The sequence below is a fragment of the Anopheles maculipalpis genome, chromosome 3RL (genome assembly GCF_943734695.1).
Source record: "Anopheles maculipalpis chromosome 3RL, idAnoMacuDA_375_x, whole genome shotgun sequence".
Lineage (NCBI taxonomy): Eukaryota > Metazoa > Arthropoda > Insecta > Diptera > Culicidae > Anopheles > Anopheles maculipalpis.
The window spans coordinates 78,194,163-78,218,412 of NC_064872.1; the positions used below are offsets into that span (position 1 = coordinate 78,194,163).

Genomic DNA, 24,250 nt, shown 5'->3' on the forward strand with positions numbered 1-24,250 from the left:
TATCTTGTTCGCTACACATGTGCAACATTGTAAAGCAACAATTCGAGCCGATCGTCGGGCCGTGGCTCGTGTCTAGGCCTAGTTCGTTAAATCATTTTTACGAGTTTAGAAAATCAGTTTTTCCGATGCTTCATCCCTGAGATGACTCTGAATGTTAAATCCCCTCTTTTTTCGGGCAATTCTTTCAACAAAAACGTAACGCTGGTGGCAGCTAAATTTGTGATTCTGCTCGGTCTCGATTAAGCGGATAAGCGGTTGAAACTTTCGTAAATAATTAAATCTCTTGTTGCGAGTTTTCGTGCACTGCTGCTTTATTGACAGTTACAGCATTGCCCTTTCTGTAACACGCGTACCACACAATCCCAAACGGTTCGGATTGCGAAGATTGGGTTGGAAAATTCGTCCGCCCATAACGTTCCCGGCATTATTTTCCGAAATCAAACTCCCTTTCTCAAGCCGAGCAGGTTGAATTGAAGTTTTTTTTTCTGATGGAGATTAAATTCCCCCCACCCCCCCCCCCCCTCCCCCCTTTCTTCCTCGATTTTTCCAATCCATGCTGCGGTTTTTCCAATTCAAATCACACACACACACGCGCGCCCTTGTGCCGAAGAAAATCTCGACAAGAAATCGAGGCACGGGTTAAGCTGCGATGTAATTGTAATTTTGCCGGTCGTCCGCAATTTCCGAGCTTTTTCTTGCTTTGCCACTCTAGTGGACCGAGCAAACAGAGGCTTTCCCGTCTCTAACCGCACTGGTTGTGCGAACTGTATAGCCGGGCAGTTTCGGAAAGCGAAAGGATGATAGCTTTTGCCTAGTTTTCCACCAATTTCCAATTCCCCGGTTTGACGGTGTCGCGGTTGCTTAGGCACATAAAAATGAAGCATAAGAAACAATGGTTCATCAAGCTGCTAAATAACGATAAAACTTTAACCGACCGGAAGGGGAGCGTGCTGCGGTAGAGCTTCCAATCAGGCATCGTTCAGCTCGGGGTGGAAAAAGTGCGCGCGAAGAGTATCCTTTTCCCCTCCATTTAGCGGAAGGCGGAAGTTTGGTTTTGCTTGAGGTTTTTCGTTTCCCACCCTCCCGCAGATGGGAGGATGTTTTTATCCGTGTTTTACTTGTTCCAAGAGTTTGGGACGGGAAGGTACGCAAACACGCTCTCGCTGCCATCCGGACGGACGCAAACGCATCAACGTCAACGTCGTTTGCCATTGTGGTGAAGTCTACTCGAGAAGACCACAAGATTTTCGAGAAGACGACTTCTCACTGTTCTGATCCGCTCCATCCTACCACTACTACACCCAGGAGAGATGGACTGCCAACGCTGGGGATGGTGGTTCACACGATGAGTTTTTACGGTGGAATTGAAATTGGTTTCTTCCTACCTGCCACCATTCACGGTAAAGCGGGCACCATCGGGAACGCAAGTGTTCTTCATTTGCCCCGTTAACCTTTGAGGGTGCAGTGTAAGTGATGGTTTCAAGTGCTAATAGCGCAGTTTGCATCGTAATAGACAAGTTTGTTGCACGACAAACACAAATTGGATAGTTTTTCAACTGGAAAAGGATTCCAGTTTTGCGACAGGATTTTTTTCTTATGCTTTCTTACTCTTCTTCGTAGTTTAAAGACCTTCTACGTTACGCTAGCCATCGAATGGCTTACGAGGGAGCGGTTCAGATGAGATTTGAACAGCGATTCATTCTGTGGTGCGACCAACGTTGCTGTCATCTGCACTAGACCGCCTCTATAATTCAAAGAAAATAATATTTCACCCAAAAAAAGCGTAATTTTGGGTAAATTCTTTCACAACGGTGGGGCAGAAACTTGACGAAGAGCAATTCGTCAAGTGAGTAGTGAGTTCACTGATGTGAGTAGTGAATGAGTGTCACTAGTATGAAGGACACTCAGAAAATTATAAATAGGGCAAATTTAGATGGTAAAAATCTCTTCACTTTTGTACTCCTGATAGCAAATTTCTCCGTGCAAAACATGTCCGAAAGATCCACGATTGAACACATAGCTATCAAAGGCTAGAAGAAACAATTAGCGAGATAAGGAATATGATTTTAGGTTGTTTATTTATTTACAATTGATTATGTATGACGGTCCAGTGCCGTATTGTTAGTGATTTTAGATTGTCTTAATCCAAAAGGCACTCTTTAGGAAATTTACGCAAGAATTATATGAACCAAACAGCATTAACAACGATCATCATCAACGATATATCCCAACGCCTAATTAAAATTATATGAAGCCTTCTTTTTTATTTGAATACTTGAGCTTTTTTTAATTAATGTAGTGATATCTATGCTCGTAAATCCTAAGCCTTTGCGTTATAAGTTATAAATATTCAATTTATTGAAACATTGCTTCGTCAACGTGAGCTGATTTTTATGTCATCTTTTGGCCAATGCATAAAAATATCTACGCATATTAGAATGATATTTTTTTATTTTTTTGAACAAAAAAAGGCTAATATTTTTTATCATTTTATGTTTTATTATTCGAAAGCTTTCTCCATGAAATATGGAAATCAGAATTCACAAAAATGACGCAAGCACAGTAAATAATTCATACGCCTCGAAGGGTTAGAACTGCTCAGTCAACACGACACGATTACAGCGAGAACGTTACGCTAAAAGGGCATTTTGGGGGGATAGTTTGGCTTTTGCTTGATCGTTACTATAGCAGCATCCACCAGCCTCCACTGTGGCAAATGTTATTATACTAGCTGTCTTGGGAAAAGTAATGTTGCGACAGGTTGGTGTGCTGTCTGACAGACGATACAGCACGCTGTCGCTGTCTTTTCCAGTATCTAATCCAGCTATCCGCCCATACCTGCCCGGAGAAGATGGTAATTACTTGTGTTCTTACACACGATCTAATCGAAATTGGCAGTGAAATCTTGTTGGCTGGCGGACCATTTGCCCGTCCCGTGGGGATTATTCAGCTACACAAACTCGCCCCAAAAGCACACCCTTTAGCCACGCAGAAGCGACGCCAACACTCGTTAACGAAAGTGTCTCGAAGCCGAAATTTTGAGGTGAAAGTTTTGTCTCTCCAGTCGAACGATTCCGCCTGTCACACGCTGGCATCCACTTGTCTTACCACCAAAAACATAAACGGGCACTGTATATAGACACTCAAGTTTCCGACTCTTTCTAATTTATTTTGTACTTTTTTATGCTTTTTTTTTGGTTGATTTTTTTTTTCGTTGCTTGGTTTCGCCAACCGGAAGTACACAGTGGGGCAGATCGTGAAGAAAAAAAGGGGGGAAATAATTGAGAGCGAAAACGCGGATAAAATGGTTCACGATGGCAAGACACACGACGACACAAAGGCGCGGAGCATATTAAGGGAGAGAAAGGCAAAAGTTTGGAATTTGTTTGGGGGCTTTCCCATCGCACCACTACTTCGCGACCGTCCTTTCTTTTGGTCTCCTAACCACCCTGTGCCGCCAAAAAAAAAAAAAAAAGGTAGGATTAAGTTGGACCATTGGATCGGTCTTGTTGATGATCTCCCGTTTCTTTGTAGCGAAGCACTTTCATTAGATGTAAAAGCATTGTTGTGCCTTGCAAGGTCTGCTTGTATGTAAGAGGGGGAGGTCTGTGAGATGGTAAATTATTACAAAAAGGTTAACCGGAAGTCTCCCAAGAGGGACGTACCTCCCCCCATTCTTGCCACCGTTCTTGGGATATGAGGCTGAGGAAGTTTTGTGCCGAAAAAGGAGAACATTATGTCGTAATAGTTCAGTATATTGTACGGACAAAAGTTCCGATTTCTGGTATGTTTCCTCCCAAGGGATTTCTTACCCGTACAAAGATGTGCTCCGCTGCCTGTGTGTGTGTGTGCGCCATTGTTCATGAATGTGACCTTCGGCATAGAAGTTGGGTGATATACTTTGTTTGCCAAAAGGGAAAATTGGCACATTTGTAGCACAAAATGGAAACGGAAAGCGTTACAAAGTGTGAAATCTCCTTATTCTTTTGTGTTTTTTTTCGTTTTTGGAATTCCTCATTGAAGTATGACTACTTGCGTAAATAATTTGTTTAGTAATAATGATCAACTTAATCTGAAACACCGTTCAGTTTTTCCTTCCTTTCCTATGCCTCTGGGAAGTAGCGTCTTGTGCCGTTCTATGTAATATGCTACCAGCACCCTAGAGACCTTTACTTGCGCTGGAAACAACGCCAGATATGCATAATGCCACACCGAGCACACACACACACACACACACACACACACACACACACACACACACACACACGAGATCGGCATCTAATAGATGATGGTGCTTTCTTCCGACGGTTGTTTTCGGCATTATTTGTGGCATTTGTGGCATTTGGTGTGTGCCGCGGCCTGCGTCCCTACGTAAACCTTTTGGGGGAGGTGCTACTGCTGCTACAACACAAAAACTTATGAATAATAACTACCACTGATCATGCAGCAGTGTTCCGACCGCTGGCTGCGCCCGTTTGCTTTTCTGCTCCAGCACCAGGTTTCTGGTCGACCGGGATGAAGCCCGTCCTTTTCCAAGAACCGGCATGCTGCGGATCTATGCTTCCGTGTGAATGTTCCGCGTGATATGTGGAAAACAAAACAAAAAAAAATCCTGCTAGAACAGCTAGGTTGGTTTTAGTAGTGAGCGGTTCGGAAACGTGTGCGTGCTTCCGCAGGGTTGAAACTTTAATGGAAAACTGCCAACCTAACCACCAACCGAATGGTGTCCATACCCCCATGTTGTGGTGCTTTCGCGACAAGAAGAAAGGAAGGCTTTCGTTTACGTACACACACTGCAGGGAATGTGTGTAATGGATGTAAAATGTAAGAATTAATCTATTAGCGAGGAAAATAAATTTGAACCGGCCACAAAAGGTTTTTGCTTTCAAAGGAAAATACTTTTCGATTAACGTGGCGGGTTACTTATGCGTTTGATTTGTTCAGTCTGGAGGAAAAGGTGGCACGTGGCATGTGCAGAAAGACTATGTTTGTACAGAGTGAGCTAAAGTTTTTTTTTGCTGATTGGGAAGGAATCATATATCTACTTTCTTGGTAATACAAATTATTTCTTTGATTATTTACAATCTTCTTCTTGGTTTAACGACCTCTAAGGTCACGCCGGACATCGAATGGCTTACTAGACTTGCCGATACCACGTAATTGGATAGTCAGTCAGTTCATTCGCCTCTAAAATTTACAAATAAGAGCTGTAAGTACATAGAAAAATAATAGTACTTGAATTTAAAGTTTCTACTGTCTGAAGATGACACCATTTCAGGGGAGAAAATCATATCACGTAGGCTTGTAGCTGTGAAATTCAATTGAAGATGACTGATAAAAGTTGACTGAGATCGCAGTTTTAACGTGGGAAACACAGATAATCTTTTTTATCAATTCAGTTTAATTCATATTTCAACAACAAAGTGTCAGAGTCGAGAGCCACGATCTGTAAATCTTAATAAAACGAGTATGTCCAGGATAAGGCACTCCGGGGAGTAGATGGGAATGCTTACAACCAAAAACTACTGCCAACACCCGGGGTCAACAACCCCGAGATTTACCTTGACCATCCGTAATTACTAAAAATAAAGGAAAATAGAATAAATGATCTTATTTTCCAATTTGTTTCTCAACCGATTACTTACAGTGGTGTACAGGTGTACAACAGGTATAAAGTGTCATTCATTTAGAATTCGGTCACTCATCACAGGCTGTAAAAAGAGTATTTTTAAACGTAGAAATATAATTTCTACATCAAACGAAAGGTTTTTTATTGTTCTTTTATCACAAAATTCAAGACAAATATAATTGTTTATGTACGGATGAATTTGAGCATTTTTCTTTTGATACCTCTCATAAGCTGCCGCACAAATGGTTTATCCACTTCAGTAACTGTTTTTTCCAATAGTTTGCATGTTGGGCAGTTGGCAAATCTGGCCATAGACTAATTGGGCCGTTATGAGCTTTATTAAAAAGCAAAACACACTTTTCCAGGCGCTGGTTTTAAAAAACTGTTTAAAATCTATTTTTATGTACGTTTCTTCATTCATAAGAACGCTACCCGTGTACCTCGATAGAACCTGGTCATACAATAATTACATATGCTTCAGAGTTCTGTTTGCACTCAATCCGATTCTTCGGACTTCCATCCGAAAGTCCAAGGTTAGCCTGTAACGCTCTCAACATCTTCCAGTGCAGCTGACATTGTTCCTGAACGACAATTTAGTTCAACCATTTTAGCCATGCCTTGACGTTCCCAAAACTATTTCAAAACATATCCGATAGTAGAAGACGCGTTTTTAATAAATTTTCCTATTTTACTCCCACACCACTCCATAAGAGGGAAGAATGCTCCAATACCTACTCATGGGTGTCAAAAAATTCCATATAGCGCCACTGAGCGCTCTACTACATATACACAAGATAGAGTAACCAAATTCTAAACGAACACTACTTTACAAAGTTGAGCAGTTTAGTAATAATTTCATTATAAGTATTTGCAATATAGGATATTTTTTTCAATCCTAAAGATCAACCATTCCGATCTCTATGGCAGTACACAACTATCATGTTTCCTCTTTTCTTTACCATATTTTCGTATCAAAAGGCAAAAAATTTTGTTCATGAAAAACTTCTATTCGTAATTACGTAAAAACTCACGTAATTAAATTAATAGGGCAAATATTTTATTAAATCAACCACACCTATTAATATTCCCATCGCTGTATTATTCAATTTACTTCCTCACGCGTCCAGGGAGGTAGTTAGAAGAATTTTGGCAAAGGGTTGTCCAGGGAGGCACGAGCGCATAAACTCACGCGTTTGCTATTCTTATGCCACTCCACTGTATTCACCCCATTCACTTTGCTTTCCCCGAAACGGATACGGAAGTGGCCCGGTTTGCTCCGGTCCGTCTATCTCGTACCATCCTATCCCCCAAAGGAAAGCCTCAAGCTCCAACGGTTGGCAGCAATCCTCTAGTGCAGCGAGATAGGGTGAAGGAAAGGCTCTTAATTGTGCGGAAAATTGGGTTCATTGAAAATGAAGCTTTAGCACCGCACGGACCTCCCCTCACTCTCTCTCTCTCTCTCTTTCTCTCTTTCGCACACCACCAAGTCCACTTTTCCAGCCAACAAACCCCCCCAGCGTAGCGCACGCGTCCTATCTTTGCATCACGTTCGGCATGCGTTTTCACATCGTGGTTTTTAGCAACCAGGGATATATTCTGGTGCGCGGGATGGTTGCAGCAGCGTACGACGCCCTGGTAAGACCAACTTTTCCCACCCAATCGTGCACATTGCAAGGTTTTCACGGAAGTGATTGTTGGCCCACCGGTGGTGTGCGCGCGTAATATCCGGAGGGGCACGCAGTGGCAGCAGTACCGCAGCCTCTGTTATCTTCTCGCTGTGTGCGTTCAGCTGAAGGGATAGCAAATTGGCAAGCGAGCTGCTAACCGACAATGGCACTCGCACGTCAGACGATGGAGGCTAAGGATAAAAGTTTGCATACGTGGTTGGATGGTAGCTAATCAGAGGGTTAAAAAGAACAAAGAATGGCAATTGATACAAATACTGCAGCCCCGTTGTGGGTGAACAGATAGACACGGGAAGGAAGGAATGCATAATTGCTATAAAAAGTTTTGCGCGATCGCCGATTTTTGTTCAGTTTTGCGCGGGTAAACAGGGAATGGGATTGGTTAAGGTTGCGTTTGTTTTTGGTGGTTAGCAAACATTTTATCGTTAATTAGTTTGTTTTCAGTTATAATTTATAGCTGTGTGTCTTTTATTTCGCTCATAAATTGGAGTGGGCTTCCTTGGGGTTTACTTGGGATAAGACGCCCTTTACAGATTTGAAGAAGAAAATGTCTGCAAATTAATGTGCATTGGATTTTATGGGCAAATTCGTTCTAAACAATTCGGTCGTTCGGTCACACAAAAAATGCAGCCCTTTGTGTTAGATATTAACGTTAATTCCGAGATGCATGGAAACTCTGAGATGTACTTAAACTTTAAAACTTTTTATTCCATTGACAGTATTTCGTATTTCGAATAACTAAAGATAGCAACGGTTGACATTTTCCTTAGTTGGAAAATTTTCTGCTACGAAATGGCCGTGAAAAATGGTCCCTTCGCTCGGTTGTATAGGCCTTATAGGTGCTAACATTTCTTGCAGGCTGCCATGTGGTTTCAAATCATTTCTTTATGCGAATAGAAAAAGAAATGAAAATATGTAAAGCGTCCCGATGATCAATTTCGAGTATTACTTCTCTTAACGTTGCCAATAATCTTCAGTTGGTGCGAATGATTATTGTTTTTATTCTTTTTCCAATCTGTTTCACTTCTGCGTTTTCCTATCTTCCTTCCGTGGTCGTCTTCGTGCACCCTCTCTATGCAGCTTCTCTCCCGGACCCGTTCCCTTGGTCGAATTTAAACGTTTTGTGGCTTGTTCTAGTTATGTTAAATTCCAAAATTTACTATAATGTTCATCAGCATCTTGCTTTTCTTTCTGGATTGACCTGCTTGATAACGGTAGCCATCGATTGGCTTACTAAACTTAGCTGATATAACGTAGTTGGAGTGTCAGTCCTCTCTACGGAGGAACCTTCGGAGGATGGGATTTGAACCTCGGTCATGTCGTGTGAACTGGGTTTTTAGGATTCTAAGAATCGCTTTCATCAGTAAACCAATGTTAGGCGCGTTTTCCTAAAATGTTCAACTAAATTTAACATTATTTTAAATTTTATTCGTTAAAAATTAGCTTCAAAATCTAATTTTTCGTTATATACATTGGCAGGGGATCTTGAAATAATGTCACTACATATTAATTCTATTTCTATTCTATTTTTTCTACTGATTTTACTGTGAATAATACCTCTAAAAAATAGTTTCTAAAATTTCATAACAAAATCTATATTTCAATTACAGATGGCAGTAAGCAATTCGTTGAAATAAGCATTCTAAACAATATCTTTCTTTTACCCCTAAACTGACCAAGACTTGAATCACAATAATGTAGGGTGACTTGGTTCTCCTTCACCTAATTTGCCATTGAAAAATTCAAAAAAGCATTTTTAAATTGTACAGATTCACACTTTTAGAGGAAAAATAAATTTGCCACCATGTAATCAAGACAAAACGAAAAGGGAGTCATGAAAAGACAAACTCTTTCAAACAAGTCTCTCTCTCGCAGCAACCGGAATGCCATTTTTTGTAGGCTTTTCTATGTCCTCAAGCTGTGAGTGCGGTATGTAAAAGGGTAGAAATAGAAATTGAATGAAAAAGCAAGCAAGCAAACCAAACAAACTACCCCCCTCCCCCCAAAAAGGTTGTCGCGACACACACCGCCTTTTTCACCCACTTACTCACCCAATCGCGCAGCGCGCGAATCGATTACTTTTGGACATGTACAAGACAACATTGTTGCAGTGTTGCGGGGTCCGGTTTCCCCGGTTTTTTTTGTTATGTGCTACGCTTTTGATATATGAGGGAGGGTTGGTTCAGGGTCTCTCTCTGTCTCTCCCGCAGTAGGGACATTGCCAACGTGGGATTTGTGTTATTTTTTTGCTGCTATCTAGTCCGTTGAAATGGCTTTTGGTTTTAGAAATTTCTTAGGCTTTGTCTTAAGAAGTTCTTGTTTTAATCACTATGCTGGTCATGTTGCGCGTTACAGAACTACTTAACGGGATTATGTTTTATAGCCATTCTGCGTTTGGTATCTTTTGTTTTGTGGGCGTAGATTTACTTAATTATCTTCTTAGAGCGCGCTACCCCTTTTTTTGGTAGTTGTGGCCTTTTTAATGATTATAATTATGTAAGACAAATCAGTTATTTTATGTTATGTTTTAATTCATTATTTTACCTTTTTACCGATTATTTAAAATATATTTTGTTTAATGTTCCTTCAAGTTAATCCTTCAAAATAAATTCATCACTTTTAGTTTCGTATTTGTTCACCTTTTTATTTCTTCCTACGACACTTTTATAGTCAGCAAAATCAGCTTCGGAAACAAAGAATCGTTGCAAAAAAGTTCGATCGCAAGTTTGACCTTATTTATAGTTGTTCTCATCATCACGTTGAACATCGTTTTCATTTTAGTTCTGCTTCTGATGTATTTTTCCTTTATGCAAAAAGATAAAAACAAAATAAATACAGGCAAAATGAACAAGTGCAGCTAGCCCGATCCTTTGTTCGGGACCGAAATGTGTGTCACTTTGACGAGGATGCGTTCGCATTGCATCCGGGTCGATGGATTGTTTATAATTGCAGTCTATTTCAATGCTCGCCGTAAACCGCCCCATTCAGAGTTCGGTTCATTCTCTATTCTCGATTTGCAGAAAACATTGAAAGCGGTTTCGGTTTTCTTTTTTCAAATCTCAATCAAACCCACAATCTCTCCAATAAGAGCTGCGATCAAACGTTTAAATCCTTACATTTTTGTTTCCTGTGCTGCAAATGAATTTCTGCTCCACTCTTCTGTGGTAACATTTGCAGCACGTAAATACCGGATGCTTGGATGCCGGATGATGATGCTGACGATAGTTCGTACTCGGAGATTAGCACGAGCAAGAGCAAAAGTCGCAGACAAATTCGATTAAACTGCGGAAGGGATGGACGGCTTCAACATTAGGCGATCATTGTCAAAACTAAGCCCCAAACGAACGGCACAATTCCAACAAGGTTCCAGTAGGTGTGCTGGCCATTTGGCTTCTCCTCTGCAGCACCAGCAGCTTATGAAAGCGAGTAAAAAGAGGGCCTTCTCTCTAATTCGGTGCACACGAGTGGGCGCCTCCCCAAAAAATGGATGGACCCGCCAATCAAGCTCGCTAGAAAGCGAATCGAGAGTGAAAATGAAGTGCTCTGCAGCACCAACCTGATGATGGTGATGACGGTTGCTGATGAGGATTTGTTTTTGTTGCCCCGTTTGCGCCGAAGATTATATGTAGGAACCCCGGGCGCAAGACATTCCACTGTCGTGGGAAGTGGTGGCCTTTCCGCCCTGTGTCCGAGCAAAAGATGGCTTTTTAAAGCTTTTTTGATGGAATTGGCTTGCGCGCTTGTGGTGGTGCCTTTCTGTGCGAGTTGAATGGCGTCATAGCAAAACGGTTTTGCCACGCGTCGCGTTCCGGAGGTCGTATACAGCGAAGTCTCTGGTAGAAACATATGACCATATGGCAGATTGAGAGGTGTCTGGAACAAGATAAGATTTAGGACTTTAATGCTATCCATATTTTAAGGTATTAACATTATTCTGTATTTTTGAAAGTAAGTCAAGAGTACTTTCAAGAGCTATTAAGCTAATAAATACACATTCTTATCCTCGATAGACTTTTAGGACAATATTGATGTAATTCGTCCACTTACTTCTTAGCAATACTCATCGTTCCATTCCGTTGGCCATCCTACCATACATATCGGCTCAATGTCAACGTCAACAGTGCCGACGCCACTAACAAATGGTGTCCGCCAATGGACGCGTCATAGGAAATGAGTATCATTAAATTCCCTTCGAGGTAGCAGCAACAACAACAAAATCCCCTCCCGAATGTTCTCTGGTCGCATGAGTCGCATATAGCTGCTGGCACATACGCAGTTTTGCACATCGCTGTCGCTTCTGTCAAACAGTCGATCGTGTCAATTTTGATGCAATCAATCCGTCGAGACGCGGCACCGGGAATGGACGACTTTGATGAAGCTTTCCAAGCTGCGCATCGAAGTGTATTGGCCACTGCCACCATCGTAGGTGCTTTCTCCTTTTTGGAGAACCTACCACCCGGTCGCATTTGTTGGACAACTTGTGGCCGACGGTTCACCGTCTACGGAGACAGCTCGTATCCGGCTGCTCCGTACGACCTTCCGAACGACCTTGCCTCGTTTACCTTATTAGTATGCGTCTGCTATATGCACCACCACCACTAGACGATGTGGGAGAGTGGGAGGGGGGGGGGGGGTAGGTGGGAGGGTAGGCGGTTGCATAGTTTTTAGTGTGCATTTTTTGTGATTTAAAAAAACCGCGCGTGAAAGCATAAGCTGCTGCTTCTATGACAGTAGTTGTGCCATACGGATAGGACAGGTACGGATGGGGTGGAGGGCCGGTTTGAAATTAGGGTGAAATGATTTCCTGTTCGATGCTTTCACCGATGGCACTATTCATCATGAGAGGTTGGCTAGTCGTTTTTTTTTGTTTTTTTGTTGTAAATTCTCTTTCTCTTTTTTAGTTCCTTCATTCATCCATTTCTGACCGTTGGCAACTGAATTTAATTGAAACTTACTATCTTTTTGCACTTTCCCCCCATTTTTTTTTCTCATTCACAGAATGCCAATACAGGCGCCCCAATGGACAGAGTTTCTCAGCTGTCCCGTTTGCTGCAACGAGTTTGCAGCGAATCTACGCCCACCGATCAGTCTAGGATGCGGTCACACCATCTGTCGCACCTGTCTCGCCACACTCCACCACCGGCAGTGCCCGTTCGATCAGGTATGTACGGAAGAGACGCTCCATAAATTTTGCTCACCAAACAAATTGGCACGTAGTTTTATAATGTTACTCCTTTTACTGATCATTAGACGAGATTTGTAAGGTATTTCAATGGTAGCTTAAAGGCTTTGTGAGAGTGTGTTTGTAGTGGAGCGATCGTGAAACTAGTTTGCCGAGGGAGTTGTGGATCTAAAAGGCCACAGTAACATCGAGGGAAACTTGTGCGTGAAAAGTGATACCAGTTTTCTGTACAATGGATTGATAGACGGAACGAGATTGTAGTTCAATATTTGTTGAGTAAAATACGTGTAGAATTGCTATATGAACTTTTGCTGAGAGGCAGTTCAGTAGTATCTGTTCTTGTTTGATTGATTTTGCAACTTGAATTGCCCTTAATGGAATGGCTGGAACACGATCTACCTCAGAAGTCATCCTACACTGGACGTGTAGATAAGTTGTGCTTCAAGTACTTTTTTCGCGTTAAAACGGCCTTGCGGAGTATCAAGAGTACACGTTGGAATCCACAAATCAACAGAAGGATTAATGTAAAAAATTGAATTCGGGGTGGCGAGGCATTTACTATTGTGCCCAGAAAATAAAGTAACTTTGCGTTTATTTCTTAAATGATTTTTTTTTAATTTGAAGTAATCCCTTCGAAGTAATCCCCTTCCGATGCAATGCACCTCTTCTACCTCTTCTCCCACTCGTCGAAGCAGGTGGAAAACGCGAATGCTGGGATGTCCTTTAGTTCCGCCGTCGCTGCGGCTTCTATCTCCTCGATAGTGTCAAAACGGTGTCCCCGTAGCGGCCCTTTTAGCTTGTTGAACAGCCAGAATTCGCCTTAAAATGACGGCACCAGCCGATACTTTACCCGTTTCAACCCCAAAACATCTTTCAGGATGATGTTGACCGAGGCTTTGGATATATCAAAACTTTCCGAGAGTTCTCGTATCGTCAACCGACGATTGTCGACCACCAAATCCTTGATTTGGACGATGTGGGCGTCGTTGGTCGAGGTTCATGGTGTCTCCCCGGATGGTCCTCGTCTTCAACCTTCTCATGGCCATATGCGCACATTTTTCTTTGACATAGATTCTTTCCCGAAGGCTTTTTGTAACATTCGCAATGTGTCCGCAGCGTTTATTTCATTGCGCAAACAAAATTTGATACATGCGCGCTGCTCCACAAACTTGGACATGATCAATATGGACAAAAACACTTAGCGCAGCTCCCAAAAACAAATTGTCACTACTAGCTGGGTTGAGGTTGTGACTTGAAACGTGGCAGAACTGTCAAAAACATACATATTGACATACATGCAATGTCACCTTACTTTTCGGACTCAGTAGTACTTGATGAGACTAGCCAATCATTTTATCAAGATCGATCTTCCATAGACATCACTTTGTCTCCACACACAACCTTGTCCGCTCGTCCTAGTTCGTCACTTTTCAACTCTATTTGCCACGGATTTTATAAAAAGTGGTACCGAAATTTAGCTAAATACTATGCGAATGAGTTTGTGATCCTTGTACAGCAAGGGTTTCTAGGATTTGTTCTCTTGCCGTGAAAACCGCAATTGAGCCTGGAAAATCAAATTCACTCTTGCAAGATCAGATGGCCAATAGTACCCTTTGATAATGTTGTAGTACTTCTTGCCTGCTGCCCTTTTTACCCCAAGTTTGCTTCAACTTTCGATAACTGCCTGTTAAACAGATGTAATTGTAAAAGAAAAGTACTTTTATTCTAAATGTAAACTCACAGTATTTATTTTAAAAAAAATTCATGTGGGGAGAATACTCAATAGTACAGGCGACATTGTCGCCGAACTTCACACGGCTGGACCGGGATTAAAATCCCATCCAGACCGTTCCCGCGTATCGTGGTATCGATAAGTATAGTAAGCCTTTTCCTGGCCCAACATATGACCTCGGATGAATTTAAGTCAAGAAGTAGAATATTCAAATCTAATGTCTACGACACTTGGAATTATGGTTATTTTTTATGCCTAATCAGTGATTAATTTCATGTCAAATTCTACTAAAGAAGCGCGGTAGCGCATTTAAACATGCTATAAACTTGTGCAACAGAACATTAAATTTAACCTTAAAATATATTCGATCAATACAAGCTTACGTTCTACAGCAATATGGCCGTTTCTCATGAAAAAATATGTCCCGCTAGCGACTTTATAATCTACACACAAAAGGACAAAATAAAGATGAAATCGTTTTATAACTGAGCAGAATGAAAATGAGAAAAAAAAAACGAGACTTCCTTTCGTGTCATGCCAGCACTCGCACTGTGAGTAACACACGTGGAAAAAGTAATCAAATAACGGCAAGTCAAGGTTGAAGCTCAAAGTAAAACAAATCAACTAGCTTGTTGCAAAGTCAAGAAGCCGCACCGCACCCTTCGCAAGGGACTCCCGGACTACTTCACGATGCAAGCGAAGAATCCTCCATCCCGGTCCGTCCCGGTAAGAAGCAATAAAACTTTATCATCTTCTTCCATCCTGCTGGGAAACTGCCGGACTGCCACACTTCGACAGCTTGCTGAAGGCGAGTGCTCCGGCATGTGGCTCAAAGGTGGGAATGTATGCGAAGCGTCAGGAAGGAAGCGGAAGCGTCTTTTGCGTGATGTCATTCAATATTAAAGTTATGACGTTGGTTCCGGTACCGCTCTGCATGTGTGTGTGTGTGTGTGTGTTCGGTTGCTCCCATCGGAACTCCGTGCAGACGAAACGCAAAGCAGCACGCTGAATGCGAAGTTAGAACATTAGCTTTTCACTATAGATGTGTTTGGATGAGATCCTTTTTTACTGTGTGATCTTGCTGCAAGCTTTTGCTGTCTCTGTTGAAGATTTCATTTGATGCGAATGTAAAGAAGGTGGCAAAAGGGTTCATATGTTGGTGATTTTGGAATTTTATTTATTTCCACTCGGGATCACCTTTTTTTATCTTCCTTCGTTTGCTGGTGGAGTTAGGAAGGGAGGGTTTAAGCAGGGCTTGGAAGGTGTGTTGGATGGCAACGAACATATCCGTATCCGTAGAATTGCGTTATGTGAAGCGTTATGGTATGGATTTTCGTTTTGCAAACTCTGGTTTGCCCGGTTAAAATCAGATAAGGAGCAACAAAAAAAAGGGGCTTCAATCGTTTCCTCTTTAATCCGTCAGCCAATATCTATTGGCCAGATGTGGTGACTGGTGATAGCGAAGAAGCATGCAAAAACCCCTTTTTGCTTTTGTTGTGCAAATAAAAGTTAACACTCTCTGCGCAATTTAAATTCATGGCGAAAGAAGAAATGCAACCGAATTGCTTGAATTCTTTGCAGTTGAATGATTCATTTTTTTATCGAAGGAGAAATTTTTACATCTTAATAAGCTTAGTCAGCATTAGCATTGAAAGAGCTTGTGTTTGTAGCTAAAAGCAGTTCGAAAAAATTGATTTCATGATAGCAAAATATTAGTTTCTTTTCTTAAACTAAACCAACATAGGGATTTTGTAAAATAAAAGACAAAAAATTAATTACAATTTTATATTATTTTTATGATAAATTTTAATTTTTATGGTGGTCGTTGTTCCATGAGCCTCGAGTATTAGGAGACCATGTAGAAGAGTTGTCTATTCGTAAAAGTCTAAGAAAATATCTCACAGTCGATAGACCACGTAGTCGGATGCTTTAAGAACGCATAACTGACTGATTCCGCTCCGGGCAATATGATGTCAAAGTAAACCAATAATGGCAGGCCAGATACCTCTTGAGGTCGTAGATCAAAAAGCCAAGAAGAATTTGGATAGATCTCGTCCTCTAAGCTTTATCTGCCAAGAAAACTCGTCGTCTGACGGACATTTTGTATATCAATGGACGTAACGTTATCGTAGAAGTCTCATGTTATCCACAGACCTTGTCTTCGTAGAGGAGCCTCGTCTTATTACATTGCCTTACCTTGAAGTTTCAAGAATAGTATAAAGGTTCATTCCCGCGACAAGCCTCGTCAAGCATTTAACCTGTATTTACTGAAAAGTCCTGTATCTTGTAAAAAACTGTGTCTGGTCTATTAATGACTCCAAACGTCACTTTGCAAAAGTGCAAATGCTTTACAATGATCATACGACGAAGACTTGAGTACATCGTAGTACAATAAGCAGCATTAGTTTGATAGATATTTTGCGTACTATTCACAATGTCCCAAAGTTTGTGCTATGCAATAAATAAGTAGTGAATTACTTTAATGAAATTTTCATTGGAATTAAAAATTTAAATTGTCCCTTTTATCGTCGCACGCCTATGTTGCCCGTGTACCGACGAGCTAAGCAGCAGAAAGACACCGAAAGTGTAGGAAAAAGTTGGAAAAACACAAGACTGTTTCTGGCGGTGTTACGAACCACCACCGTACGTGCCCACTGATGCCTGCCTTTCGTCGCTAAAAATGTTTCCCGCTGTAATCTGATTTACAAACATCCGCCACCAATCCAAACCGTCTATACTGTACTCTGGCTGCTGTTGTGTCCTTAGCGCGCGAGAGACTTCGGTTTGGGGTAGCTGCTTTTTGGTTTGCTCCAAGAGACACAGTTGAAAACGAAATTTCTAAATCCGTCGATAGGTGAGCTTGGTATGTGCTTTTTCGAGGAGGAAACCCGCAAAAAAAAACACATCGAAATGCTACAAAAGTACGACCGGAATCGGCACCACACCGGAATGGGAAGGTACGGCTCGAAACGGCTCGAAACGGCTCGAGAGGTATTAAATTTTGATGCCTATCGGCAAGCATTTTTTTTTTGCCCTTGTCCTGTGCGTGTGTGTCAACTTCATTTGGGGTATCCTATCAAGTTCCATGCGCTATCCTGGGGGTACATTTTCCCTTAAAAATATAATACATTTTGTGCGTGTGTGTGTGTGTGTGTGTCTGTTGGTGCGCGCGTATGATATGCGTAAGGAACAGACGAGATTTTATCGCCGTTTTTCTTTTCGGGATAACTTTCCCCAATGTTGGAGTTTGGGACGGTAAGGATAACCAGGTGTGCAACACTTCGGTTGGGTATAGTTGGATTGTTAACTATGTCTAGTGTCGGCTAATATCTCACCAGAGGAAAATCCTTTTTTCGGTCTTGCATAGAGCAGTGAGGCGGTCCTTTTCGATTGGACTTGATATTTTGTCAACGATCTCGGGCTTGTATGAAGTTGAGCAAATCCTTGTCGAAATATTTAAAACCCTCCGGTGCCTGTGCCGGTGCTGTGACAAAAGCGATGGAAAAGCGCTCTTAGGTTGGGATGTGGATGTGGGTTGGAGACCACAGGGGGTCGAATTGTAGCTATTTATGTAATGCGGTGGAAAACACGGATACCTAAAGGATAAGCGGCTTGTCATTGGGCTTGGGCTTGTGTTTTGCCGCCTTCCTTCCAACATTTATGTTTGTTGTTATTTAGCATACAACATTCTTTCGCCACCACCACAAAACTGAATGCGATTTTTTTGTACGAAATTTGCAGAACCAGCGAAAAATTTGATGAGGGATTATCTTTGTCTTTTTGGTGCTGCTCCAGATTTTAGCTGCTTTGTTTTGCCAGCACTTATCATTTCCGCGTGCCTTCGTGTATGAAGTGTGCGCAAATCTCGTGTAAAAGTTATTACAAAAATTTGCGTTACCACACACGCACGAAAGCGGAGCGGTTCGCATAATCGGATTCGGGCACTGGTGGGGCGGTGTGACCAGATGACAAATAAATGCAAAATTCTTGTATGGGAGCTACGTTTAAAAAAATTGCATTGTGCTGTGCTATTTGAAAAATTCCAACGATTGGGCACGGTGATCCTCAAAAGTGACTTGCGGGCGGTTCACGAAGAGCTATAAAAACAAACGGACCAACTAATGCAACCAACCCACCCACCCACACGATGCTTAACCGAACGCAACAAGAAATGCCAGACCCGCTAGCATCCCGGCAAATGGATTTGTAGCGCTTAATATGAATAAGTTTATATTACGTTTATGATTTTCCGCAGCGACACGACACGGCACTGTTGGAAGGAAGAGCATAATTCCGCCCAAGGAAGGAGCATTTCTTTCTGTGTGTGTGTGTGTGTGTGTGTGTGTGTGTGTGTGTGTGTGTGTGTGGTTTGAAGCATCGAGTGAACAGTGTAGCAAGTTTATGGTGCCTTCGGTGCCAACGATAGCTTGTGGTTAGTGCGCGCCAGTAGTTATGCTCCGCTGCGGTGCCAATGCCAATGTAACAGTAGACACGAAATTCGAGCCACAAGAAGAAGCACCATCGGGACGTGTTACAGTTATGGGCTCATGCGGCAAAAAGCGTGTTGATTTGGTTTGTGTATTTTTCATACATTCGGTACGAAAAGAAGTTACTGCTCGGTGTTACAGTGTTGGTATCCTTGGTATCCCTGATGCTGTTGCGCTTGGCAGCGGGCATGATAAGAGTTCGATTTTTCCAACGCGTTCGGCGAGACCCCCGACCCGACCCGAACCGTCCATGTAGCTTGGTGAGATGCACACACAAACGAGTACGAAACGAATAAATCCTTGCTGAAATGGAAACACTTCTCTACGTAGCCCCATACGACGATAGCCCAGGCACGAACCGGGGTGTGTTTGTTTTTTTCCCGTGCAGATTTTCTTGTCCCAAATGGACCAAACGAATTCGTCAGATAAATCGCTAAAGTCATGTGAGGGAAAAAAAGAAAATATCACTAGCAGTGTTGTGGTGGTTGCAGTTGAAATTGCGGTGTGGATGGCATTCAATATGGTACACGTGTGGTGAGGTCAATACATGCCAACCGTATCCTTTTCGATGATGCGTCGTTGCTCTTAAGTGGGATTATCTGCATCCTTCCAGGGTACTTCTAGGGCGGTTTTAAGACTTTAAGCTTTTTGGCGTTTGCATCCATCGTAAGCTCATATGATCCGGATGGAGGGCCGCTATTTTTGAAATGCCAGTTAATGATACAGATGCATGCTTGTAATCATCGACAGGTGAACATACTTTTACATACTCATCGATCGCTATAAGCGCTAAAGATCTTGCAGTGCTGTCATCTGATGTAGAGTTATCATGGCTTTAATGGGGAATTCTATCGCTTAATACTAGTTTGCAAAGGTTTACGAGTTGGATAGTCAGAGGCCATATTGATTAAGTTATCAGTTCTCTTTATCCTGATGTTTCTATTACATTTAAAAATTGTTAGGACATTATATTGTCTTATATCCTGCTGAGCATCTTTCTGTTGACTGCGGTGGAATAGATTTTAGATAGCCTCATGTGGTTTGTGATAGAATCCTGAAAAACGTAACTAGATTAAGATTTAAAATTCGTGTCTTAAACCACCGAATAATTTGGAGACGTTTTCTAACTTACATTCTTTACCATTTACCCTCCCTTTTGCAGACTGTTATATCGACTGATTTAGATTATCTACCGATAAATAATGCATTACTGCAGTTGGTCAGTACACCGGGAGCCTCGTCCTCGGCGTCGTACGGCACGAAAGGATCAGCAGGAGGAGGAGGAGGAGGAGATGGAACGAACAACGCTACCAGCAATGGTGGCAGCGCATCGCCTGGAGGAGGAAGCTCGCAGGGTGCTGTTTGTGGAAGCAATAGCAGCACCAGCAGCGCGAGTAGTAGTAGCAGCAGCAGCAGTAGCAGTAGTACCAGTAGTACCAGCAGTACCACTAGTAGCAACGACTCAACTTCTTCCTCCGGTAGTGTAAATGCCTCGCCAACCGCCAATAATAATGCTCCCAATGCTTCCGCCAGCATTACCGATCCGGACCTCAACTCGACGAGCGTCCAGAGTCTCAGTCCCGAGAATCTGCAGTACTACAAAACGGCCAAGGCATGTATCGAAGAGCTGGCGCTCTACCTTAAACCCTGCCCACCAGTCAGTAGCGGTACATCGCTGGCAGCGGACCGTGGTGGTAGCAGCGGCATCGTCAGCTCGTCTGGACCACCGTCCGGGGCTAGCCTGTTGTCGCGGCAGATGCAGCGAAAGCTGGTGATACTGGTCAACTGTCAGCTGATCGAGGATGAGGGCAGGGCACGATCGCTCCGTGCCGCTCGCTCACTAGGCGAGCGCACGGTCATGGAGCTGATCCTGCACCATCAAAATCCGCAGCAGCTGAGCACGAACCTGTGGGCGGCCGTGCGGGCCCGCGGCTGTCAGTTTCTCGGTCCGGCCATGCAGGAAGAGGTGCTAAAGTTGGTGCTGCTAGCGCTCGAGGACGGTTCTGCCCTGTCGCGCAAGGTGCTGGTGATGTTCGTTGTGCAACGGCTTGAGCCACACTTTTCACAAGCGTCCAAAACGAGCATTGGGCACGTGGTGCAGCTGCTGTACCGTGCGAGCTGCTTCAAAGTGTCGAAACGGGAAGGAGACTCTTCGTTGATGCAGTTGAAGGAAGAGTTTCGTACGTACGAAGCGCTACGGCGTGAACACGATGCACAGATCGTGCAAATTGCGACTGAAGCAGGATTGCGAATCGCACCCGATCAGTGGTCCTCGCTGCTGTACGGTGATACGGCACACAAGTCGCATATGCAAAGCATCAACGACAAGCTGCAAACGCCACAATCGTTCGTGCAGTCGGTGCAAGAACTGATTATCGCCCTACAACGCACCGGTGATCCGGCCAATCTGTCCGGGCTGCGCGTGCAGTTGAAACACTTGGCGGCGATCGACTGGAACAGCGAGAATCATGTTCCCAGCTGGGCGGAATGTGCAGCGGCTCTGCAGGCGGTGAAACGTGTCGTGGCAGGACTGGTGGACTTTGTGCAGCATCATGGCAATCGAAAGCTGCAGGAGGCCGGCCATCTGGCGCACAATCGAAACTACAAGATCAGCTTGTGTCGGGATCTGAACAATCGGGGCACTTGTCCGCGTGGATCGAACTGTACCTTTGCACACTCGGACGAAGAATTGGAAAAGTACCGGACAAAGCTGCGGAAGAGTCATGGGAGTAGTGCAACGGCAAGTTTGCGTATAATGCCAAATGGTAAAGATCATCATGCGGGAGGAGTAGTCGGTAGTATGAGTGTGACAGGGCAGGGCCAGTCAGGAGGTGTGAGTCGAGCGCGGTCGGCTGTGGACTACCATGGACATCCAGGTGGTAGTAATGGTGATGGTGCGAGCGGTGGTAGTATGCACCAAAGTTCGTCCTCATCGCACGGTTACCATTCATCCGGAGAGGAAACATCGTCCCCGGTACGTTATCAAAAGACATCTTCCGTTGGTGGAGGAGGAAGTGGACGAGAAGGAAGCCAACAAAGCCATCGAATGCTCGATAAGAATCACGTGGGAAGTCAGGGCAGTGGGTTGGGTTCCGGAGCAGTCGGAGGACCCGGTGCTAATGGACCAGCAGGAGGTTCTCATCCATCGTCGTTTGGTGGTGGAGGAGGATCAGTGTCGATGAATGGAGGTCCCCGTAGCATTTACCCTGGAAGTGGTCCAGGAAATGCATCGAGTCATTATCAACACGCAGGTACTGGAAGTGGCGGTAGTGGAATGGGCTATTCAAGCCGCGGCTCTTCGCATCATGCAACAGGTGGACCTGGTGGAAGTTCGTCTTCACAAGGTGGTGCTCAGCAGCACAATTCACCGCAAGCGATGAGGTTCCGTCCCCCTCCACACATGGGTCCGGGTGGGGCGAATGCCAACGGTGGGGGAAGTTATCACCCTGGTCCTGGAGGTCCCGGTGGTTCCATCCCACCGCATCCCAATATGCATCATGAGAGGGACGGAGGTAGCCATCTTCCAGCCGGCTACCCTCAACAACTTCCTGGCACACAATCAGCAGGAGGTCATATGTCGGGAGCACACCAGATCGAACCACATCTTCATCACAGTCCGCTAGCAAACACAATGCATCATTCACCGTACTTTGGTAGTGCTGGTGAATATCCCGAAGGGAAGCATGGTGCAGAACATGGACCAATTCACGGTCTCCCTCATCACCATGGCCATAATCATGTTTCACAAACGCGACGACCTCCGAACTACGCCGCCGCCGGTTGGGATAATCTTGCTAGTCCTCCACATCATCATCTGAGGGGTGAACAACATCATGGAATATCATCCGGCAAGCTGGGACCGTCTAGCCATCAGCAACAACAGCAGAGCGGTAGTTTTGGAATGACGGGCCATGCAGGACAACATCCACATCCACCGTCTGGTGCCATACCTTACGGTCCGGCAGCAAGCCCTAAGAATGGACACGCTAGCAGCTCAACCACGCCAATGGGATCGAAATACATGGGAGGAATGCCTCATCAATCAGGACAACAAAACTACCATCACCAAAAACCTGCACCTCAGGGACGTGACTACAAGGAAAAGCACCAAAGTAGTCGAGGATCGCATCCAGTACCACCACCGCACGGACACGGTGGACTCCCAACGATATCTTCCGTCGGACCGCCGCCACCATATCCTGCCGGACGTAATGGACCGCTTCCACCACCGCCACCAGCACCACCGTATCTATCTTCCCCGTTACCGATGACTGGACCGGACGCCGTGGGCAAGAGTCCTCCGGGCCAAATGCCACCACCACCACATCACAACGGTTACAATGGGTCACAGGCGGGCACCTATCAGCATAATCTACACCAACAACAGCAGCCTCATAATCATCATCATCATCATCATCATGCGCATCATATGCACCACGGTCCTGGGTCTGTGTATCAACTGCAGCGACAAACAGCTGGCGAACCATCAACGTATCTGCCCAAGATGCTGTTCGAATCGCTCGGAACGACTGGGGGAGGGGGAAACAAAAAATCCTACAACCAGCAGTTGATGAACCAACATCTGAACGAAATTGGAATGGCGAATCCGGCAGCTGGTGCTGCTGCTGCTGCTGCTGCTGCCGGCAAGGACATGTTTATCCGATCCGACTCGTTGCTAGCAGACGACGATGCGCTTCTGGTGGCCGAGCAAGAGTTTAACAATGCAGCTCAGTATGGGCCTATCTCGCGCATGAACCCGATCGGTACGGAGCGTATCGATCTGGGCCTGACACCGCGCAGTCATCCGAGACATCAGCAGCATCATCAGCGGGGTGGTCTATGGTCCACTACGTCTTCTTCCTCGCTCGGGGACAATCCGTCACCGACGGGTGGTGGAAACGGTAGTTCTTCCGCCAGTTCTCCATTCTATGCAGGTAGTGGTAGCAGCAACACACAGCCACTGATTCCGTCAACGATTCCGCAAGCCCAAAAGCACTCGATGCAGCAAGCGGGGCAGCCTCATCTTCCATATCATGCACAGCAGCAGCCACCATTGCCACCTCATCCATCATCATCTGGTGCGCTTGAGAAGATGGCACCGGAACCGAACAATAACTCGATCGATTTTGATCTGCTGCGCGTTGGCGATAAGAAGACGCTAGAGTACGATTCAGCGATAACGATGGCCGATTGTTGCGATACCGTACCAACCTCGGGCAGTGGTAGCAGCGGGTGTGTGGAGCAGGATTTCTTGCTTCAATCGTTTGTTTCACCGACAGGACTAGCCGGTTCACATTACGGACATCAGCAGCAAGCACATTTCCATACGGTAATGATGATGTCAACGGATAGGAGTGGGTCACCGCACCAAGCACAGCAGCATCAGCTGCAACACCCGCAGCAACAGCTTTTATCGAAAGACCGATGTAATAATGGTGGAGGTCCTGCAATGTCACCCGCCTGTGCCAATGATGATCTTCGTAAACTGAACGATATGAAGGTAACAAGGAATTGTAGAATACTGGAATGTTGAGG

The 24,250-nt window shown here is 44.2% G+C and overlaps 2 protein-coding genes across 2 annotated transcripts in view; both read left to right on the plus strand.

Annotated features, from left to right (window-relative positions):
* Positions 1 to 24,250, plus strand: part of LOC126562251 (tubulin alpha-8 chain-like) — a 395,370-nt gene that overhangs the window by 49,518 nt on the left and 321,602 nt on the right. The window lies entirely within an intron of this gene.
* LOC126561318 (uncharacterized) overlaps positions 1 to 24,250 on the plus strand; it is a 42,755-nt gene that overhangs the window by 17,448 nt on the left and 1,057 nt on the right. The window contains exons 2-3 of the mRNA XM_050217392.1: positions 12,313 to 12,475; positions 19,878 to 24,215. Of these exons, the coding sequence (XP_050073349.1) occupies positions 12,314 to 12,475; positions 19,878 to 24,215 (4,500 nt within the window). The 5' untranslated portion in view covers position 12,313. The remainder of the gene's footprint in view (positions 1 to 12,312; positions 12,476 to 19,877; positions 24,216 to 24,250) is intronic.